Source organism: Lycium barbarum, chromosome 9, assembly GCF_019175385.1.
Source record: "Lycium barbarum isolate Lr01 chromosome 9, ASM1917538v2, whole genome shotgun sequence".
NCBI lineage: Eukaryota > Viridiplantae > Streptophyta > Magnoliopsida > Solanales > Solanaceae > Lycium > Lycium barbarum.
In genome coordinates, this window is record NC_083345.1 from 33,945,650 (window position 1) to 33,962,623 (window position 16,974).

The window sequence follows — 16,974 nt, forward strand, 5'->3', positions numbered from 1 at the left end:
TACCAAATATCCTTCTTATGGTCATAAGAGATCCATGTTCACCTTATGCTTACATTAGTCTACTCACAGTACGACAACCTAAACTTTCGAGGTGTAACAATCAAGTACCAACAATGGATCAACAGTATATCATGAGAATGTGTGCAATGCATGTGTCAACGTCAAGAATCAGATTAATATCACAAGTACTAACATGGGTACGCCTACAACATTCACCCGTAAAATACTATGATATCATAATCACGATGGAACAATAAATTCCAATATCTACTAACAACACGTGGCATCAACCCAACACAGTAGAATAATCAAGTCACAACACAACGAGGTGGCTAGCCCCAATCACGCAACAGGGCCCAACCTAAGACAATATCCAACCCAACTTCATACCCGAAAGTTTACATGCTGTCTCCGACAATATTATCTAAATATATGCTTCGCTATACGAAGTCTCACCAAGGGTAAGCCATAAACTACCTGGATGGCCGAACAACAACACTAACAATCACTAATTCGTTTTCCCCTTCCGCTGAACCTCAAGATCAAAGAAGTCTATGCATATTCGAAATCTAGATTAGAAATTATGAAGAATCATACCTATATTGCTGTTATTCAAACTAGGTCAAAACCAACCCTAGAATTTGGGAAACGGGGCCCACAAGGTCAAAACGAGAAATTCGGGAGTAGAATATCAAATTAAGCACTAGATGATCAAAACCCAACAACTAATTGCTAAATTAACTCAAGGATTCACCTAATTTCAAGTTTCAAGTAAAACCCCCAATTTTGGGTATAAACTGTTATATCCTGCATTTTTGAACGTCGAATTATTTGTAAGTTGAGGTGGGGCCCACACGTCAAGATTTTTTTTGGGACATGTGACAAATTATATGAATCACATATGTGAAGTTAAACACAACTCAAGAAGGACCCTTGGGCCAAATCAAAGTGGAAGCCCTCCAAAAGGACAATTTAAGGAAGCATTTTCGGATGATCTGACTTCTAGGGGTAAAATCGGTATTATAAGTTTGAAATTTGGGAAAACGTCCAGAAATAAAAGTTGTAGATAATTGAATTATCTTTCCATCCATAGGTCGTAGGCCCTCATACGATATCGGGATCAAAGGTTATGACCGTTTTACTGAACGAACATCCAGTCAGAAATTTTAACCCTGCGCGAACGCGCAGAAGGAAATCATTTAACTCTACGCGATCGCGCCAGAAGGAAGCGCGATCGCGATGAGCACTTTTCCAGCTGCTTCTGGCAGCTTCCAAAACAATTATAAAGAGGGGGAGACCCCCTCATTTTCAGTCCAAAACCACGAACACCACCCCAAAAATCCCAGAAAATTTCCCAACTTTCCACCACCAAATTTTAGCCCAAACCAGGTATAATTTCCCAATTTCAGTCCGGATAGCGTATAGTTTTCACTGCAGAATCGTATGGCAGTGCGTTGTGGCATAAAACTAAGGTGAAAAAGGGAAGATACCACAATATTAAAAGGAGAAAGGTATGAATCTCTTCCTATTTGTGTTAATACTAGTTTATTTACGAAGAAGACGCGATTAAATAATTGTATACTGAGTTAATTACTTATAAAAGTTGGAAAACAGCGTGTGGGCTGTTTTATGGAATATGTTGATATGAAAAAGGATATTATTGATGTTGGTATTGTTGTTGTGTTGTTGACTGCTGAATTAAAAATTCGGGCTAGGCATATAAGCAGGGGAGATGCTGCCCAAATTTCTGTAGACAAATAGTGAATTAAAGAATTCCTAAAGTCTTACTATTGACAATTGGTAAATGTGACCATTTGTAGATTTTGAGCGAAACGGGAATTGAATTTGGACAAGCGTAAGACGCAGCTAAGGTATGTAAAGTCTTTCCCTTCATTCTTAGGCATGTTCTGAACATAATAGGCTCGGCCGCGAGCCTTAAATAAGACTCCGTTCCTCGGAATTCGATATGGAAATCTGCTCCAATTCCTTCAGTAAGATTGAAACTATGTCCTTATAAAATATCTTTAAAGTATGCTTTTGTACGAAACCTTCCTAAACGGAGTCGGAATACTTTCGAATGATTATGGATGACCTCATAAGGTCTTTTATCAGTAATTTATGTATCTTGCCTCGAGTTGGTCCGAGGTGGGCCCACGGAGCCCCGATACCCCGTGAATGATCTAAATTGCCTCATTTCCGTCCGTTTTTCACAGGCAACATCTGAACTATCATTTTGAACATAATATGACTGTTTTTATATAAATCTCACAATATGGTTTTGATATCTGAAAATCTAGTTTGGGTTATGATCTGTCGTGCCTCCCCAAGTGACGTGTAGGTGCGTAGTTTGAAAACTATCTGAATACTTTGATTCGATCTGCCAGTTGGCCTATTTCTGTTCCGTTGAATCTGTACGACGATCTGTACGTATGTGGTTTTTCATTAATCAGTTCGTGCATGTGCTATGATTCCTTTCACCGGATCCCGGGCCGGTATGTATATCGTGCGGATGGGCCGCCGAGCCCCATATGTGAATTCCGAAGTATGATGTGTCCGGTTTCGGGGTACTGTGGTATATGTCCGTCCCCGATTACCGAGGATATATTATGAAGTATGATGTGTCCGGGCTCGGGGTGCTGTGTTATCTGTCCGCCCCCGGGTACCGTGGTTATGTTATGATGTATGACGGAGATCGGAGAAGAATTTCTGATATATGTTGTGTTGTGGTGTCAATGGCAGGAGTGGCGACCACGTTCCTGTACCCTATATACGATTCTGTCTGTCCGTCTGGATTATCTGTCCGACCGGTTATGATTCTGTCTGTCCGTCTGGATTATCTGTCCGACCGGTTATGATTCTGTCTATCCGTCTGGATTATCTGTCCGACCGGTTATGATTCTGTCTATCCGTCTGGATTATTTGTCCGACCGGTTATGATTCTGTCTGTCCGTCTGGATTATCTGTCTGACCGGTTATGATTGTGTCTGTCCGTCTGGATTATCTGTCCGACTGGTTATGATTCTGTCTGTCCGTCTGGATTATCTGTCCGACTGGTTATGATACTGTCTGTCCGTCTGGATTATCTGTCCGACTGGTTATGATACTGTCTGTCCGTCTGGATTATCTGTCCGACTGGTTATGATTCTGTCTGTCCATCTGGATTATCTGTCCGACTGGTTATGATTCTGTCTGTCCGTATGAGTTTGGATTCTGTATGTCCGTATGGATTTTGATTCTGTCTGTCTGGACCATGATTCTGTCCGTCTGTCGGGACTATGGCTCTGTCCGTCCGGCTTATGATTCTGCCTATTATATTTCTATGCTTCTGGTCCAGATCATGATTATGTTTGATATATTTCTGCTTTACATACTCGGTATATTTTTGTACTGACCCCCGGTTCTTCGGGGGCTGCGTTACATGCCCGCAGGTACAGACACACCTGGAGATACGCCGCCAGTTTAGGGCATCGGTTCTGCAGTTTGGAAGAGCTCCCTTTGATCCGGAGCGTGTACTTTTGGTATATATCTTTTGTCTTATGTATTTTCTGTATGTATGGTTACTCTGGGTACGGCGGGGCCCTGTCCCGTCATCTGATTCTGTATGTCTGTAGAGGCCTGTAGATAGATATGTGGGTTACGGGTTACATCTGTTCAGGTAGGTACGAACGATCTTGCGACTCCGTATGTATGTTAGCCTCATCGGCTTATCTGTGGATTTCAGTATGTTCAGGTTTGCACATGTGTACGCGTGCCGTATCTGTATTAGCTCGAATCTGTAAACATTTATTTTGAAAACATTTTTTTTTTGTATAATACGCCAATTCTGATAAGTAGGTACGTATGGGTATCCAGTTAGGATACTAATCGCGGCCCACGGGGTTGGGTCGTGACATAAACCCTAACTCTTAGATTTAAGGATTCAACACTAATAATGGAAGATATATGATTTATAACCTTAGATACATCATAATCTAGCATAAACCCAATCGATTTCGTCATTTGAAGCCTAAGTAAAATATCCATTAAAGCCCACTTATAATTTTCCATTACTAATGAACTAATAAGGAAAGAGGAATCCTAAGATGATTAGGAACAATGGAATAGCAAAAGGGTTAGGAGAACTTACCACTAAGAATTTTGACCAAGAATCCTCTAGCACAGTCCCCAAGAGCTCAAATTTCGGAATAGTATTAAATGATAGATTAAGGGCTTTTTAATACACATTTAATGAAATAACAGGCCTGATACTGCCACCACGACATCGACGCTGCTACGGCGCCACCGCCCTGGTGCCTTTCCAGACCACGCCCCAGCGGCCATCCCACCGCAACAGCGGTGCCGCTCTGGAGGACACCAGGTACCAGAATCCCAAATAATTTTCTACATTTCAATCGAAATCCCGGCCCACTCCCAAGGCCATCTGCTCACAAACCACATACACAGACCCACATAAAAACACGCTACGAATGCGCTCGTGGCCTCAGAATTTTCGATGGAGGTCTCATTGACCGAGTCAACCCACGATACCTCATTTCCAATTTCTCAACCCAAGTCCCAAAATGCATCTGAGTTCTTTGGGAACAAAACCAGATATACACACAAGTTCTAAATGATCGTTCGGACCTCTCAGAATCGACGAATTCTAAAACAAGATCTGTTTACCCAAAAGTGAACTTGGAGTCAACTCTTTTTTGCTTAAAGCCCAAATTTCACAAAAAGTCATTCGGATCAAACATAGACACCTCAGGAAGCGTGTCAACGGGTCCCCTCGGGTAAAAAATGAGCTAACAAAGCTTGAAAGAAGGGAAAATACTGAAAAGACTATATTTGGTCATTACACACTCTTATGTGTGTGTACGCGCCACATATATAAACCATTGACCACCAAGACATTTAGGATTGTCTCACTTCTTTCATACTCTAGATCGTGCTGTTAGAGCTATGCTTTCAAGAATCCCTCTAACTCGTGCATGTGTAACGACCTATTTGGCCGTTACCAAACTTTTCGCAATGTGTGACATGAAACCAAATTGATCAGTTGTACCGTTAGTTGCTCGGGTTTTTTTCTATTTAAATTGATCCGTAGTTGTACTGGTAAGAGTTTGAGTCATGTGGGGTCATTGGTATCAATGCATCGCCACAGTGAGTTGGAGGACCGCCGCAGCGGGTCTACTTCCACAATGATAGGCTCGCTACAATGAGATAGCCGGGTCTTGGAGTTTCCACCCCAGCGGACCTCACTATCGCTACTGTGGATAGGTCTTTCCTTCGAAGACTGCTATCGCGGCACATTTACCACCGCAGCGGTATCGCTACCGCGGACTCGTAGTTGCTATAGCAGCCATGGCTGACCAAACCTAGTATTTAAACCTCATTTCGAGATTGGACCTTATTTTTCCACCAACCCTTCATCTAGGCTCCATTGGGGCATTTTCTGAGGACAACACTTGGAGACTTCGGAAAGGTACCCATAAACCCTTTTTATTCCATCTCCTTTAACTCTATTAATTCATTTATTAAGCTTTGCCTATAAGGATTATTAAAAATGGAGTTTTCCCATTAATTTACACCCTAGGAAGGGGAAATTGGTTTTTTTGACTATAAATCTTGGCATTTTTGAAAGCATCACCTAGATTCTTACTCTAAGGTAAATTAACTAACCCAAATGTTGAATCTTTCTCTATTTTAAAGAGAGTTAAGACTTGATTTCTTAAAATGGGAGATTTTAAGGGAAGGGCTATTCTATATGACTTGTGTGGGTTATTTAACAATGGAATCTCGATTAGTAGACCCTGGAAACCTAGAAAAAATGTAGTTTGGGGAAGGGTTTTAATGTTACCCTTGTGGACTCAAAATTGATGTGTAGATTTTCTTTAATCTTAGCTCCTACAAATACCTTAGCTTTGACTCTTGCTTACTAGTATACATTGATATTCTTAGACCCTTCTGTCACAGTTCCCGATTCGAAAATGGGAAGATAAAAACCTTATGGATGTCCGTGGCACCTACTTAGCATACATGTAGGTTACAGTTTACATTAGTTAGACTTTAATTAGTGAAATGCATGTATAATAGAATTGGCGGGAGTGATTAGGTCTTCAGACGCGATGTTAGGATAGATGTACTCTTAGGTTGGTATGACTTCTGATTATGTGGGCTTGTCGCCATTACTTTACGCATTGAATAATGAGGTGTATATGTGATATTTGGAAAAAAAGGGTGATATAAACTCTTTATATTGATTGAGATGGTTTGATTGATTCATACTATTGAGCTGATTTATCTAAGTCTTGTTGGGGCATATGACATCGTGATTTCGTACTTTCATTGGCGTATGATTTCATTAATTTACCAGGTTTATGTTTATCCGCTCTTTCGTGGTAAATATATGGTTGATGAAAGCCGTATGATGATTATGAAAGGAACTGCGACACCTTTGAGGTATTTATTGTATATGAATCCGTGTTCGAGGTTTTTTTCGAAACAGAGGGTGTGTGAATCCGGGTCCGAGGCCCTTTCCGGAGGAATGGTATGTGAATTCGGGTCCGAGACCCTTTATGGACAGATGGTAAATAGACACCATGGGTCCCCCGCGGGTCATGACTATTGTATGAACGAAGCCCTTAGCATGTGTGTACAGTGAAGTCACTTATCATTGTTTGCATTGCATTGGATATCATCTTATTACTGTGATTCATTGTTGATATTGTTGTTGCTGTTATCGTTATGCCTACTTGCTTATCCTATAAAATGCTTAATTGTTCAGACGAGATAATAGGTTAGTGGCCACACCTAGGTTCGTCCTTGGAGTGGGCATTCCTAATTGTCATTCATTGAGAATTGGGAGACCACTGTCTAGAAATTTCCCTTTAGTTATGATAGAGCATAGTATAACTAGCTGCCTATCCCCGTTATTACACTTGGGATTGTAGTATCTGGTCGGTAACTTTAATGGGTAGGGTAATTATGAATGCATGCTTGTTGTAGGTTGAATTATTGTTTCTTTCACTAGTACAAGAAAAGTTTGGTATTGTGTGCGTAGAGGCGTCACTATAGGTTAGATTGTATGTGTGAACGATTGTACCTATCTGTTTATCTTGATTGATTCTATGAGTATACACGTGAACTTATCTTTGTCAGCCTATGATATCTACCGGTACATAGTGTTTGTACTGATACTACTCTTGCTACACCTTTTTCGGGGAGGAGATTTGTTGCAGGATGAGTTTGTGGTTTAGTAGCTTCCGAGGACTTCGTTGGTGGCTATCTTGAAGACTCTGTTTAATTTATTCCAAACAGAGATTGTACTTTATTTTCATTGTCTCATTTCAGTTGTATCTTAGAAGCTCTTGTACTTGTCTAGACCCGATTTTGGGAAATAGTTGTATAAATGTTCTTATTCTACATTTATGTCTTATTAATGGGAAATGATTTATTGTTGAGTCTTCCAAATGGTGTTCAATTTGGGTAAAGGGTTCGCCTACTAGGTGGGATTATGTAGGTGCCTGCACGATCCTGATTTGGGTCATGACAACGCATTACATATTACAGAAAAATGCCTGGAAAAAGAAATTACACCAAAAGGACTTTAGCTACTAGCAGAGAGATACAAATAATGTTACTCTAGAAGTGGAGCCTTAGACTCAGAGGACTGCATCATATTCTGCACCCCCACCTACCGAAAGTCCTGTGGAGGTCACTCCCACAGTTACTCCGCAGCCAATGCCTCAGACATGGATGTTAGGAGAGCTAGCCTATTGCTCACCCAAATTGTTGCTACCTAAGCACAACGTTTGGAAATGGCTGCTCGCGCAGGTGCCAGTTGAGGAAAGGGTATCCCTTATGCGGGAATGCCTTTGCAGTGTGTACCTGACCGATTGCAGGATTTTTTAAAAAGAAAGAAAAATAAATTGAAATGTCAAAAATAATTTTGTGTGGCTGAGCACAGTGTAGAGAGATATTTCAATTCCTGGCCAGACAACTTGACTCTTGTTGGCACACTATCTCGACCGACTGTGTAACAAAAAGTTCCACGTTTGCTACGCATGCATCTGGATCTAGTTTGATTAGTCTGCTTTTCTCTTTGGCAGCAACGAACCTACTTCCATTTGCTGGGTAGCATTGCGGTTGACCTCTTAGTCCCTGTTTTTGCTTTTACCACCCTTGCGTGGCTTTGTAACTATACCCTCTTGGCACCATTTGAAGTGAATGAGCATCTTGGTCTTATGTATTTATTTTGAATGCATGGCCTTTTTGGCACTTATTTTGAATGAATTACTTTCTCGACAATGTTTGATAGGATGGCCTTCTCGGCAATGTTTAATATGAATGACCCTCTCGACAATGTTTGATGTGAATGGCCCTCTAGGAAAGGTTTGATATTGATGGCCCTCTCAGCATGTTTGTATGAATGACCCTCTAGGCATGTCAGTATGTACGTCTTTCTCGGCAATGTGTATGAATGGCCCTCTCGGCATGTTTTTATGAATGGCCCTCTCGGCAATATTTGTGTGAATGGCCCTCTCGATATGTTTGTATGAATGGTCCTCTCAGTAATGTTTGTATGAATGGCCCTCTCGGCATATTTGTGTGAATAACCCTCTCGACATGTTTGTGTGAATGCCCTCTCGGTAATGTTTGTGTGAATGACCTTCTCGGTAATGTTTGTATGAATGACCCTCTCGGCAATGTTTGTATGAGTGGCCCTCTCGACAATATTTGTGTGAATGACCCTCTCAGCATGTTTGTATGGATTTCCCTCTCGGCATGTAAATATTTGAATGAATGACAGATATGACCCTTTTGGCTAGGTTGTCTTTCTTTCGTCCTTTATGTCGGTTGTGACCCTCTTGGCCTGATATGCTGCTCTAACCATCGTGTGGCCCTTTTGGCCTGATAACATTTTCCTTGTGACATTTCATCCCTTATTGACCTTTCGACTAAGTTATGTTGCCCTTGTGGCGCTTCCCCCTTTTTATAGCCCTCTTGGCTCGATTGTGCCGCCCTTTTGGTGTTTGTCTTTTTTATAGCCCTTTTAGATAGATCGTGCCTCCTTCGCGGTGTTTTTTTTTTTTTTTTTGTTATATCCCTTATGGCCAGATGGTGTTGCCGTTGTGGCATTTTGTCCAATGCGCCGCTTCTTACCTGTTCTATCATTATGAATAAACACGGTTAGCATAATAAACGATCGTCCTCGTGACGATACTAGGGAACCTGCATCCAAAGAGAGAGTGTTAGTTCCTATGAGGCCAACCCGTGTCATCGACTCATGCTGTGTTGTTTACTTGCTTGCTTGGCTGCATTCTTGGCTCCAATCCTTTTGGATTCGGTAGTTCGAGATATAAATTTATCTTAAAGTAAAAACAAAATCTACTTTGATCATTAGTTTTTTTTTAAAACATTTTATTGCAAAAAGTGGAATATAATTTTTGAGAACTAATATGTTGTCGTCATGACATGTGCATTTAAGTGAGAATCCTCACTAATTTGTCACATCTTACGGAAACATCCGCCTTCTTCTTGTGGAATTTTTGAGATCCTCTCAAACATTCTGCCTTAGTTTAATGCTTTATTTCGGTGAACACTCGTGCCGAACTTTAGCGAAGGAATGTTTGAGATCCTTCAAAAAATTCTTCCCCATTTTGAGGTTCTGTTTCGGCGAACTTTCTAGCCGAACTTTAGCGAAGGAATTTTTGAGATCCTCTAAATATTTCTGCTCCAGTTGAATACGTGTCGGCGAACTCCCGTGCCAATTCTGAATGTATTTCAAAATCCTATTCATGTGGCTTCCTTGGGTTTTTTAATTGGTACGACTGTAGCTCAAAAAGCATCTACATATCCTGTCTTAGCAGGAATCAGGTCGAATGTAGTTCAGAACAAAAGTAATTGATGTTTTTCCAATAATGCGACCGAGTTCTATATAGACTGCCTACGTATCCCACCTTGGGAAATTAGGTCATAGTGTAGATCATGTTACAAGAAAATAATTTGGTTTTTCTATCTATTACAAAGGGAAGACCAAATCCGATATGGATTTTCTACTTTTCTCTGCCATAAGAGATAGGTCTTAAATGTAGTGATTATAAGCAAAAGTACTATTACAAATTGAAAAGCGTGTCTTCACGGGTGACACCGTTTGATTGCGTCTGAATTGATTTCCTTGGGCCATTCTTGGCCTTCCATTTCATCTAAGGTCATACTCCTCCAGAGAGTACCTTACGGACCATGTATGGGCCTTGCCAATTGGGTGCGAACTTTTCTTTGTATTCTTTTTAGTGTGGAAACACTCGCTTGAGTACCATTTTTCCCTATTTGAAAGAGTAGAGTTCTGACTCATTTGTTGAAAACACGAGTCATTCTCTGTTGGTGTAAGTGGCCATGACATACGATGATCATCCTTTTCTTGTCGATCAAAGCCAGTTGCTCGTATCGGTCTTGGACCCATTCCGCATTGTCCAACTCGACTTCTTGAATGATTCTGAGTGATTGTTTTTCCACTTTGGCTAGTATGATGGCTTCGGTACCATAAACAAGTAAGTACGAAATTGTACATGTTGAGGTCCGAGCTGTTGTTCGGTATCCTAGCATTGCATAGGGTAACTGTTCGTGCCAACATTTGTAGTTATCTATCATTTTCCTTAGTATCCTCCAGATATTATTATTGGTTGCTTCTACAACTCCGTTCATTTGTGCCCGGTAGGCAGTGGAATTCTAATGAGTTATTCAAAATTGTTCGCCGATGTCCTTCATTAGATAACTATTCAAATTTTCTCCATTGTCCGTTATGATGGACTGTGGCACGCCGAATCGGCATATGATGTTGTTTCGCACGAAATCAGCTACTGCTTTCTTTGTCACTTACTTGTGTGATGTGGCTTTCACCCATGTGGTGAAGTAATCTATGGCAACCAGAATGAATCAATGTCCATTAGATGTGGCCGGTTCTGTGGGTTTAATGACATCCATACCCCAAGCGACAAATGGCCAAGGTTAGCTCATGACATTAAGTTCACTTGGTAGGACTCTGATTAGGTCTCTATGGATTTGGCATTGATGGCATCTCTGCACGAACTTACAACAATCGGTTTCCCTTGTCATCCAGTAGTAGCCTGCTCGTAAGAAGAATCCATTAGCCATTCGCCGGATAGTTTTCCTTTGATTTCTTATGGTGCTTTCGGGATATTCTTCCTTCTCCAAGTATGTCTTTATATCAGTATACCAAGACTTGCCATCGGGTTCTACCTCCAATTGAGAACAGTAAGCATGCTCTTCTCTCAAGCTTATCTCAAGTGGGTCAATATGGCTGCTTTCAGGATGCTGTATCATGGATGCTATGGTAGCGAGCCCATCGGCGAATTCATTTTGAGCCCTCGGTGTGTGCTTGAACTCAATCTCCTTGAACGTTTTGTACAATCTTTGTGCAAGATTCACATATGGCAAGATTTTGGCATTCTTAGTGGCCCACTCTCCTTGTACTTGGTGAATTAGCAGATCTGAGTCGCCTATCACCAATAACTCGTGAATCTCCATGTCAAGGGTCATTCGAAGCCCTAGGATGCATGGTTCGTATTCTGCCATAGTGTTGGTGCAACAGAACTTAAACTTTTTGACCATTGGATATGTTGTCATGTTTCTAATGTCAAAGCTGCTCTAATACCCGAACCTTTGTAGTTGACTGCTCTAACAAAAAATAATCTTCGGCCTGAATAGGGTTCGGCTATGTCTTCATCCATTGTTAATAGTTCTTCATCTGGGAAGTAGGTTCGAAGCGGCTCAAAGTCCTTGTCAATCGGGCTTCCCTCCAATAGGTTAGCCAATGCTTGTCCTTTGACAACCTTCTGCACCACATAGATGATGTCGAATTCATTCAATAACAACTGCCATTTGGCCAATATCCCTATGGGAATGGGTTGGCGGGAGATTGGGGATTTATCTTGGATATGATATGTGTGGTGTATGATGACAAGTAGTGTCTCAACTTTTGGGCTACCCATGTCAAAGCGTAGCATGTATACTCTACCAGAGTATACCTCGTCTCGCAGGCGGTGATCTTCTTGCTCAGGTAGGAAATTGCACGCTTTTTCTTGCCTTTCTCGTCGTGTTGTCCTAACACGCATCCAAAAGCATTGTCTGATACCGACATGTATAGCAATAACAGGCTTCCCGTCCTAGAAGGTACCAAAACTAGGGATTGAAAAGATATCTCTTTATCGTGTCGAATTCTTTTTGACACTCTTCAGTCCATCCAATGGTGCATCCTTCTTCAGCAGTTTGAGTATGGGCTCAACAATCACAGTAGATTGAGTTAAGAACTGACTAATATAATTTACTCTTCCCAGGAAACTCATGACCTCTTTCTTGGTTTTTGGAGGAAGTAGTTCTTAGATAGATTTGATTTTGGAGGGTTTAGTTCTATGCCTCTCCGGCTTAATATGAACCCAAGTAGTTTTTCGACGCATACTCGAATGGGCACTTGGTCGGATTCAGCTTCAGATTGAACTTCTGAAGTCTGTCAAAGAACTTCCGTAAGTGCATGGTCTGCTCCAAAATTTCTCTTGACTTGATAATGATGTCGTCCACGAATACTTCAATTTCTTTATGGATCATGTCATGAAAAATGGTAGTCATAGCTCTCATGTAAGTGGCACCAGCGTTTTTGAGGTCGAACGACATTACTCGATAATGGTGCACTCCCCATGAAGTGATAAAAGCTATTTTTTCTGCATCTTGCTCACTCATTAAGATCTAATGGTATCTCGCGAAGAAATTCATGAATGATTGCAACTCATGTTCGCGCAGTTGTCGATGAGTATATGGATGTTTAAGAGTGAAAAGTTATCCTTGGGACTAGCTCAGTTGAGGTCACGGTAGTCCATATTGATTTGAATTTTTTTGTCCTTCTTTGGTACTGGCACGATGTTGGCCAACCATGTTGGATATGAAGTTACTTCGACTACTCCAGATTTGATTTGTTTTTCCACTTCGTCTTCGAAGCGGATAATCAAATCTGATTTAAACTGCCTGGCTTTTTGTTTAACAGGGGAAAAACTCTCACACCCTAATCTTGCTAGGGTGTGATGGGCACCCGACCCTTACTTAGGGCCGAGCGAACCATCTGACTCTTATTACATACATAACCTTTTGGACTCCTTGAATCAAACAAAAATGAAATACGTAGTAAGGCTTTCAGAAACTTTCTTTTCATCGTGCTCAAATCAAATATAATCTATCATCACATGAAACTTGTAACATGAAACATAATAACACATCGGCTGGTGAAGCCGCTTACAATACTGACATTCTATACCCACGACTCTGTCTGCAAAGTCTCTAACATCAATCAGAAATCATAACGTATACACTCTGACTCGGCAACACTCCAGGAGCAAATGGAGCTTGCCAACTCCGCTGGAACATCTTCCATAATGTCTTCCACTCACCTGGGTGTACCTGCGCGGCATGAAACGCATCCCCCGAAGAAAGGGGGTCAGTACGGAATATGTACTGAGTATGTAAGGCATGGAATACAGAAAACAGAACCATAATCGGAACAACTGTACAAAGAGTAAGTACATTAACCAGAATACCAAGGTACTTATTTTCCGAACGCAAATCTTGCATACCGATGTCATATGTCAGAAGAAGTACAGAAAATGGGTAAATCATCCAGAGTACCAAAATACTTACTTTCCAAACACAGATCATGCGTACCGACATCATATGTCATCATATACATATACATATAACAGATCCCGGCCCTCTAGTGAGGGACGAGGTGGATGGAGTCATCATGTATGCTGACATCATATATCATATACACATATAACAGATCCCGGCCCTCTAGTGAGGGACGCGGTGAATGGAGTCATCATATATGCCGACATCATATATCATATATGCATATAACAGATCCCGGCCCTCTAGGGAGAGACGTGGTGAATAAGATCATCATATGCCATCTTGGCCGCCATCCCCATATCATCATATACATATAACAGATCCCGTCCCTCTAGTGAGGGACGCGGTGGATGGAGTCATCATGTATGCTGACATCATATATCATATACACACATAACAGATCCCGGCCCTCTAGTGAGGGACGCGGTGGATGGAGTCATCATGTATGCTGACATCATATATCATATACAATATAACAGATCCCAGCCCTCTAGTGAGGGACGCAGTGAATGGAGTCATCATATATGCCGACATCATATATCATATATGCATATAACAAAGCCCGACTCTCCAATGAGGGACGCGGTGAACAATGTAGAGAAGATGCACGATAACAGAACCTGGCCCGGGGCGCAGTGAAGGACATACTGAGGCTTGCACGAACAGAATAGTGCGGAACCATATGCACATAAATCAAGACTCGATAAACAAGTATACTTACCGACACCTGAAGGCTCAGAAACAAGTTTCGGGTCAATCCGATTTAGTATAAGAATGTTATGAGCGTTTGAAGTACAGAACCTTCTACGAACGTTTCAGAAGACATTTTTGGAAAATCAAAGCAACAATCATATCAAGTACCTTTCGGATATCGTTACGGATCAAATCAAATAGAGCTTTTGGAACCATATGTAAGTATCAAAATATATCAAAGACTTAATGGAATAATCGAACGTTCTAGCATTTGAAAATCAAAACTTTAGTCATAACAACTATCTTTCGAATGCCATTCGGAAACATATCAAATAGGTCTTCGGACATCATAGATACGCATTAAAATCATATGAAATAGCTTATGGAAATCAAGAACGTTAGCCATCCTAGTGGCTCTAAGAATAGGAGTTTCTTTGAAATCATACATATACGTCGTCTGCTCGTTTCATAAGGATCATGCCAAAAGAAAGAAAGGATAAGCCTTACATACCTGGAAGATGATTCTCGACTTTCAACTTACTTCCCGTCTTGCAACTCGCGTAAGAATTATTCGTAGCCTCGTACTCTACATATGGAATCATTCATAATATCATTAGGATCATCGTCGTACGTTCGTCTCGAGACTTTAATTAAAACCCTTTTAAATTCTGCCGAAATTCGGGCAGCATTTCCCCTGTTTATATGCCTAGCCCGAAATTCCAATTCAACAACCAACAACATCAACAACAATACCAATAGTATTAACATCATTTCCAATACCGACGTATGCCATAAAACAGCCCGCGCTCTGTTTTCTAAATTTCTCAACCAACCAAATTTGCGATATAACTATTTAATAATTTTATTTCCGTAAAGAAGCTGAAATTAATACCAATAACATTAATAACAACATCCTCCACATTTTACAAGTTAAATACATTTATTATCATCCAAAATTTTCTTCAAGTTTCATTCCATAATTCACAACACTAACAAACGAATTTATCAGGCTATTCTCTCAGCGCTAATCCGTCGAAACTCTAAATACACTCGTTAACAATGAAAAGGAACCTTTTTCATACCTTAAGCATGCAGCCACCACGTTATCACTCTTCTCCTTGGTTGAGTTTTAGCTCAAATTGAAGACAACGCAACGTACAACACTTTTCCCTTCATGGGCTTTGGGATTCGGGGCTCAGATTTCGATCAAAATTGGTTTTTCTTCTCTAAGACTCTTTTTCTCTCTCTCCCCAGAATTTTCTGGGCGTTCCTGGTCTTAAAATGAGGAAGAAGGCCGAAATTTGCACTTATAAAGACATGGGTAATGGGCCTAACCCGGTTGGGCTCGGATTGGGCCTAGCCCACTGACCTTTCTGCCTTAAAACGTCCATATCTCCCTATTCCGACGTCACCTGTGGACCCACGACCTATGGTTGGAAACATAAGTCAATTATCTACAACTTCTATTTCTTGGCATTGTTCCAAATTCCAATCTTATAATACCGTTTGTGCCCCTCGAATTCAGATCACCCAAAAACGTTACTTAAAAATATTTGTTTGGAGGACTTCCACTTTGATTCGGCTCAAGGGTCCTTCTTGAGTTATGTTCAACTTCACATATGTGCTTCATATAACTTGTCATGTTTCCTAAAAAAATCTCGACGTGTGGGCCCCATCTCAACTTATGAATAATCCGACGTATAAAAGTACGGAATACAACATTATCAATGTGATTTTAAATTATGTGGCAACAACATGATTGTCAATTTTGAGGAAGCGCGTGTCACGATCATGCTCTGAAAATGCGGGGTATAACAAAAACCAGCCTTGATGAGTAACCTGTGGGCTACTATGTCAGTGCTTAATCTGGGCATGTCAGTGTATGACCAGGCGATGATGTCCACATCCTCCTTTAGCAATTCTATTAATTCTTCTTTTTGGGGCGCTTCCAAATGCGCGCTTATCTTGGTTTCCTTGACCTTTTACTCGTATCCTCGATTAATCACTTCGGTTTCATCTAGGTTGGGTTTTTTCTCATTCTCAAATTGTTCTACCTCTTCAACTAGACCCTCTGGTAGCATATATTCCTTATCGTATTCTTCGTATTTTTTTCGTTTATGTTACTTGTGTCACTTGGTTTGTGACATGTCATAATATTTAGGGTTGTTTTATCATTATTATTATAAAGATCCAAGAGCGGGGTAGAGGTCCAGTTGGATAGTTGGTCGCCCGAATCAGCATCGCAGATAGTGGGTGCTTCGGTGAACTCTTTCACTATCACCAGGAAATCTTCCTCTTGGAACAACATCTCTGATATTTCCTCAGTGTTTCCATTATCAGGCATTGGCATTCGAGCTTGGAATGACTAGTACAGGTTTAGAATTGGCCTGCGCAAGTTCGAAGGACTCCTCCTCTTCCTGTTAGCTTCAGAGGCCTCATTATCATTGTTAACATATCCGATCTCAAAGTGAAAGTTGTCTTGAGGGATTGGGATTGGCTCCACTATGCCATGCAGATTCCTTCCCAAACCTCGCCTGAGTTCAAACCCGTTTTGGACCATGGTGGATGCAATCATCTTGTAGACTGCCGACATGGGAACTTGTG

General features: G+C 41.0%; 1 protein-coding gene across 1 annotated transcript; it reads right to left on the minus strand.

Annotated features, from left to right (window-relative positions):
• Positions 1 to 10,989: 10,989 nt before the first annotated feature.
• LOC132611853 (uncharacterized) lies at positions 10,990 to 11,628 on the minus strand. Its single transcript, XM_060326217.1, has one exon. The coding sequence runs from the start codon at positions 11,626 to 11,628 to the stop codon at positions 10,990 to 10,992; it is 639 nt and encodes a 212-aa protein (XP_060182200.1).
• Between the last annotated feature and the right edge of the window lie 5,346 nt (positions 11,629 to 16,974).

Coding starts and splice junctions, on each gene's coding strand:
- LOC132611853 (XM_060326217.1), bottom strand. CDS start 11,628: ATGACAACATATCCAATGGTCAAAAAGTTTAAGTTCTGTTGCACCAAC.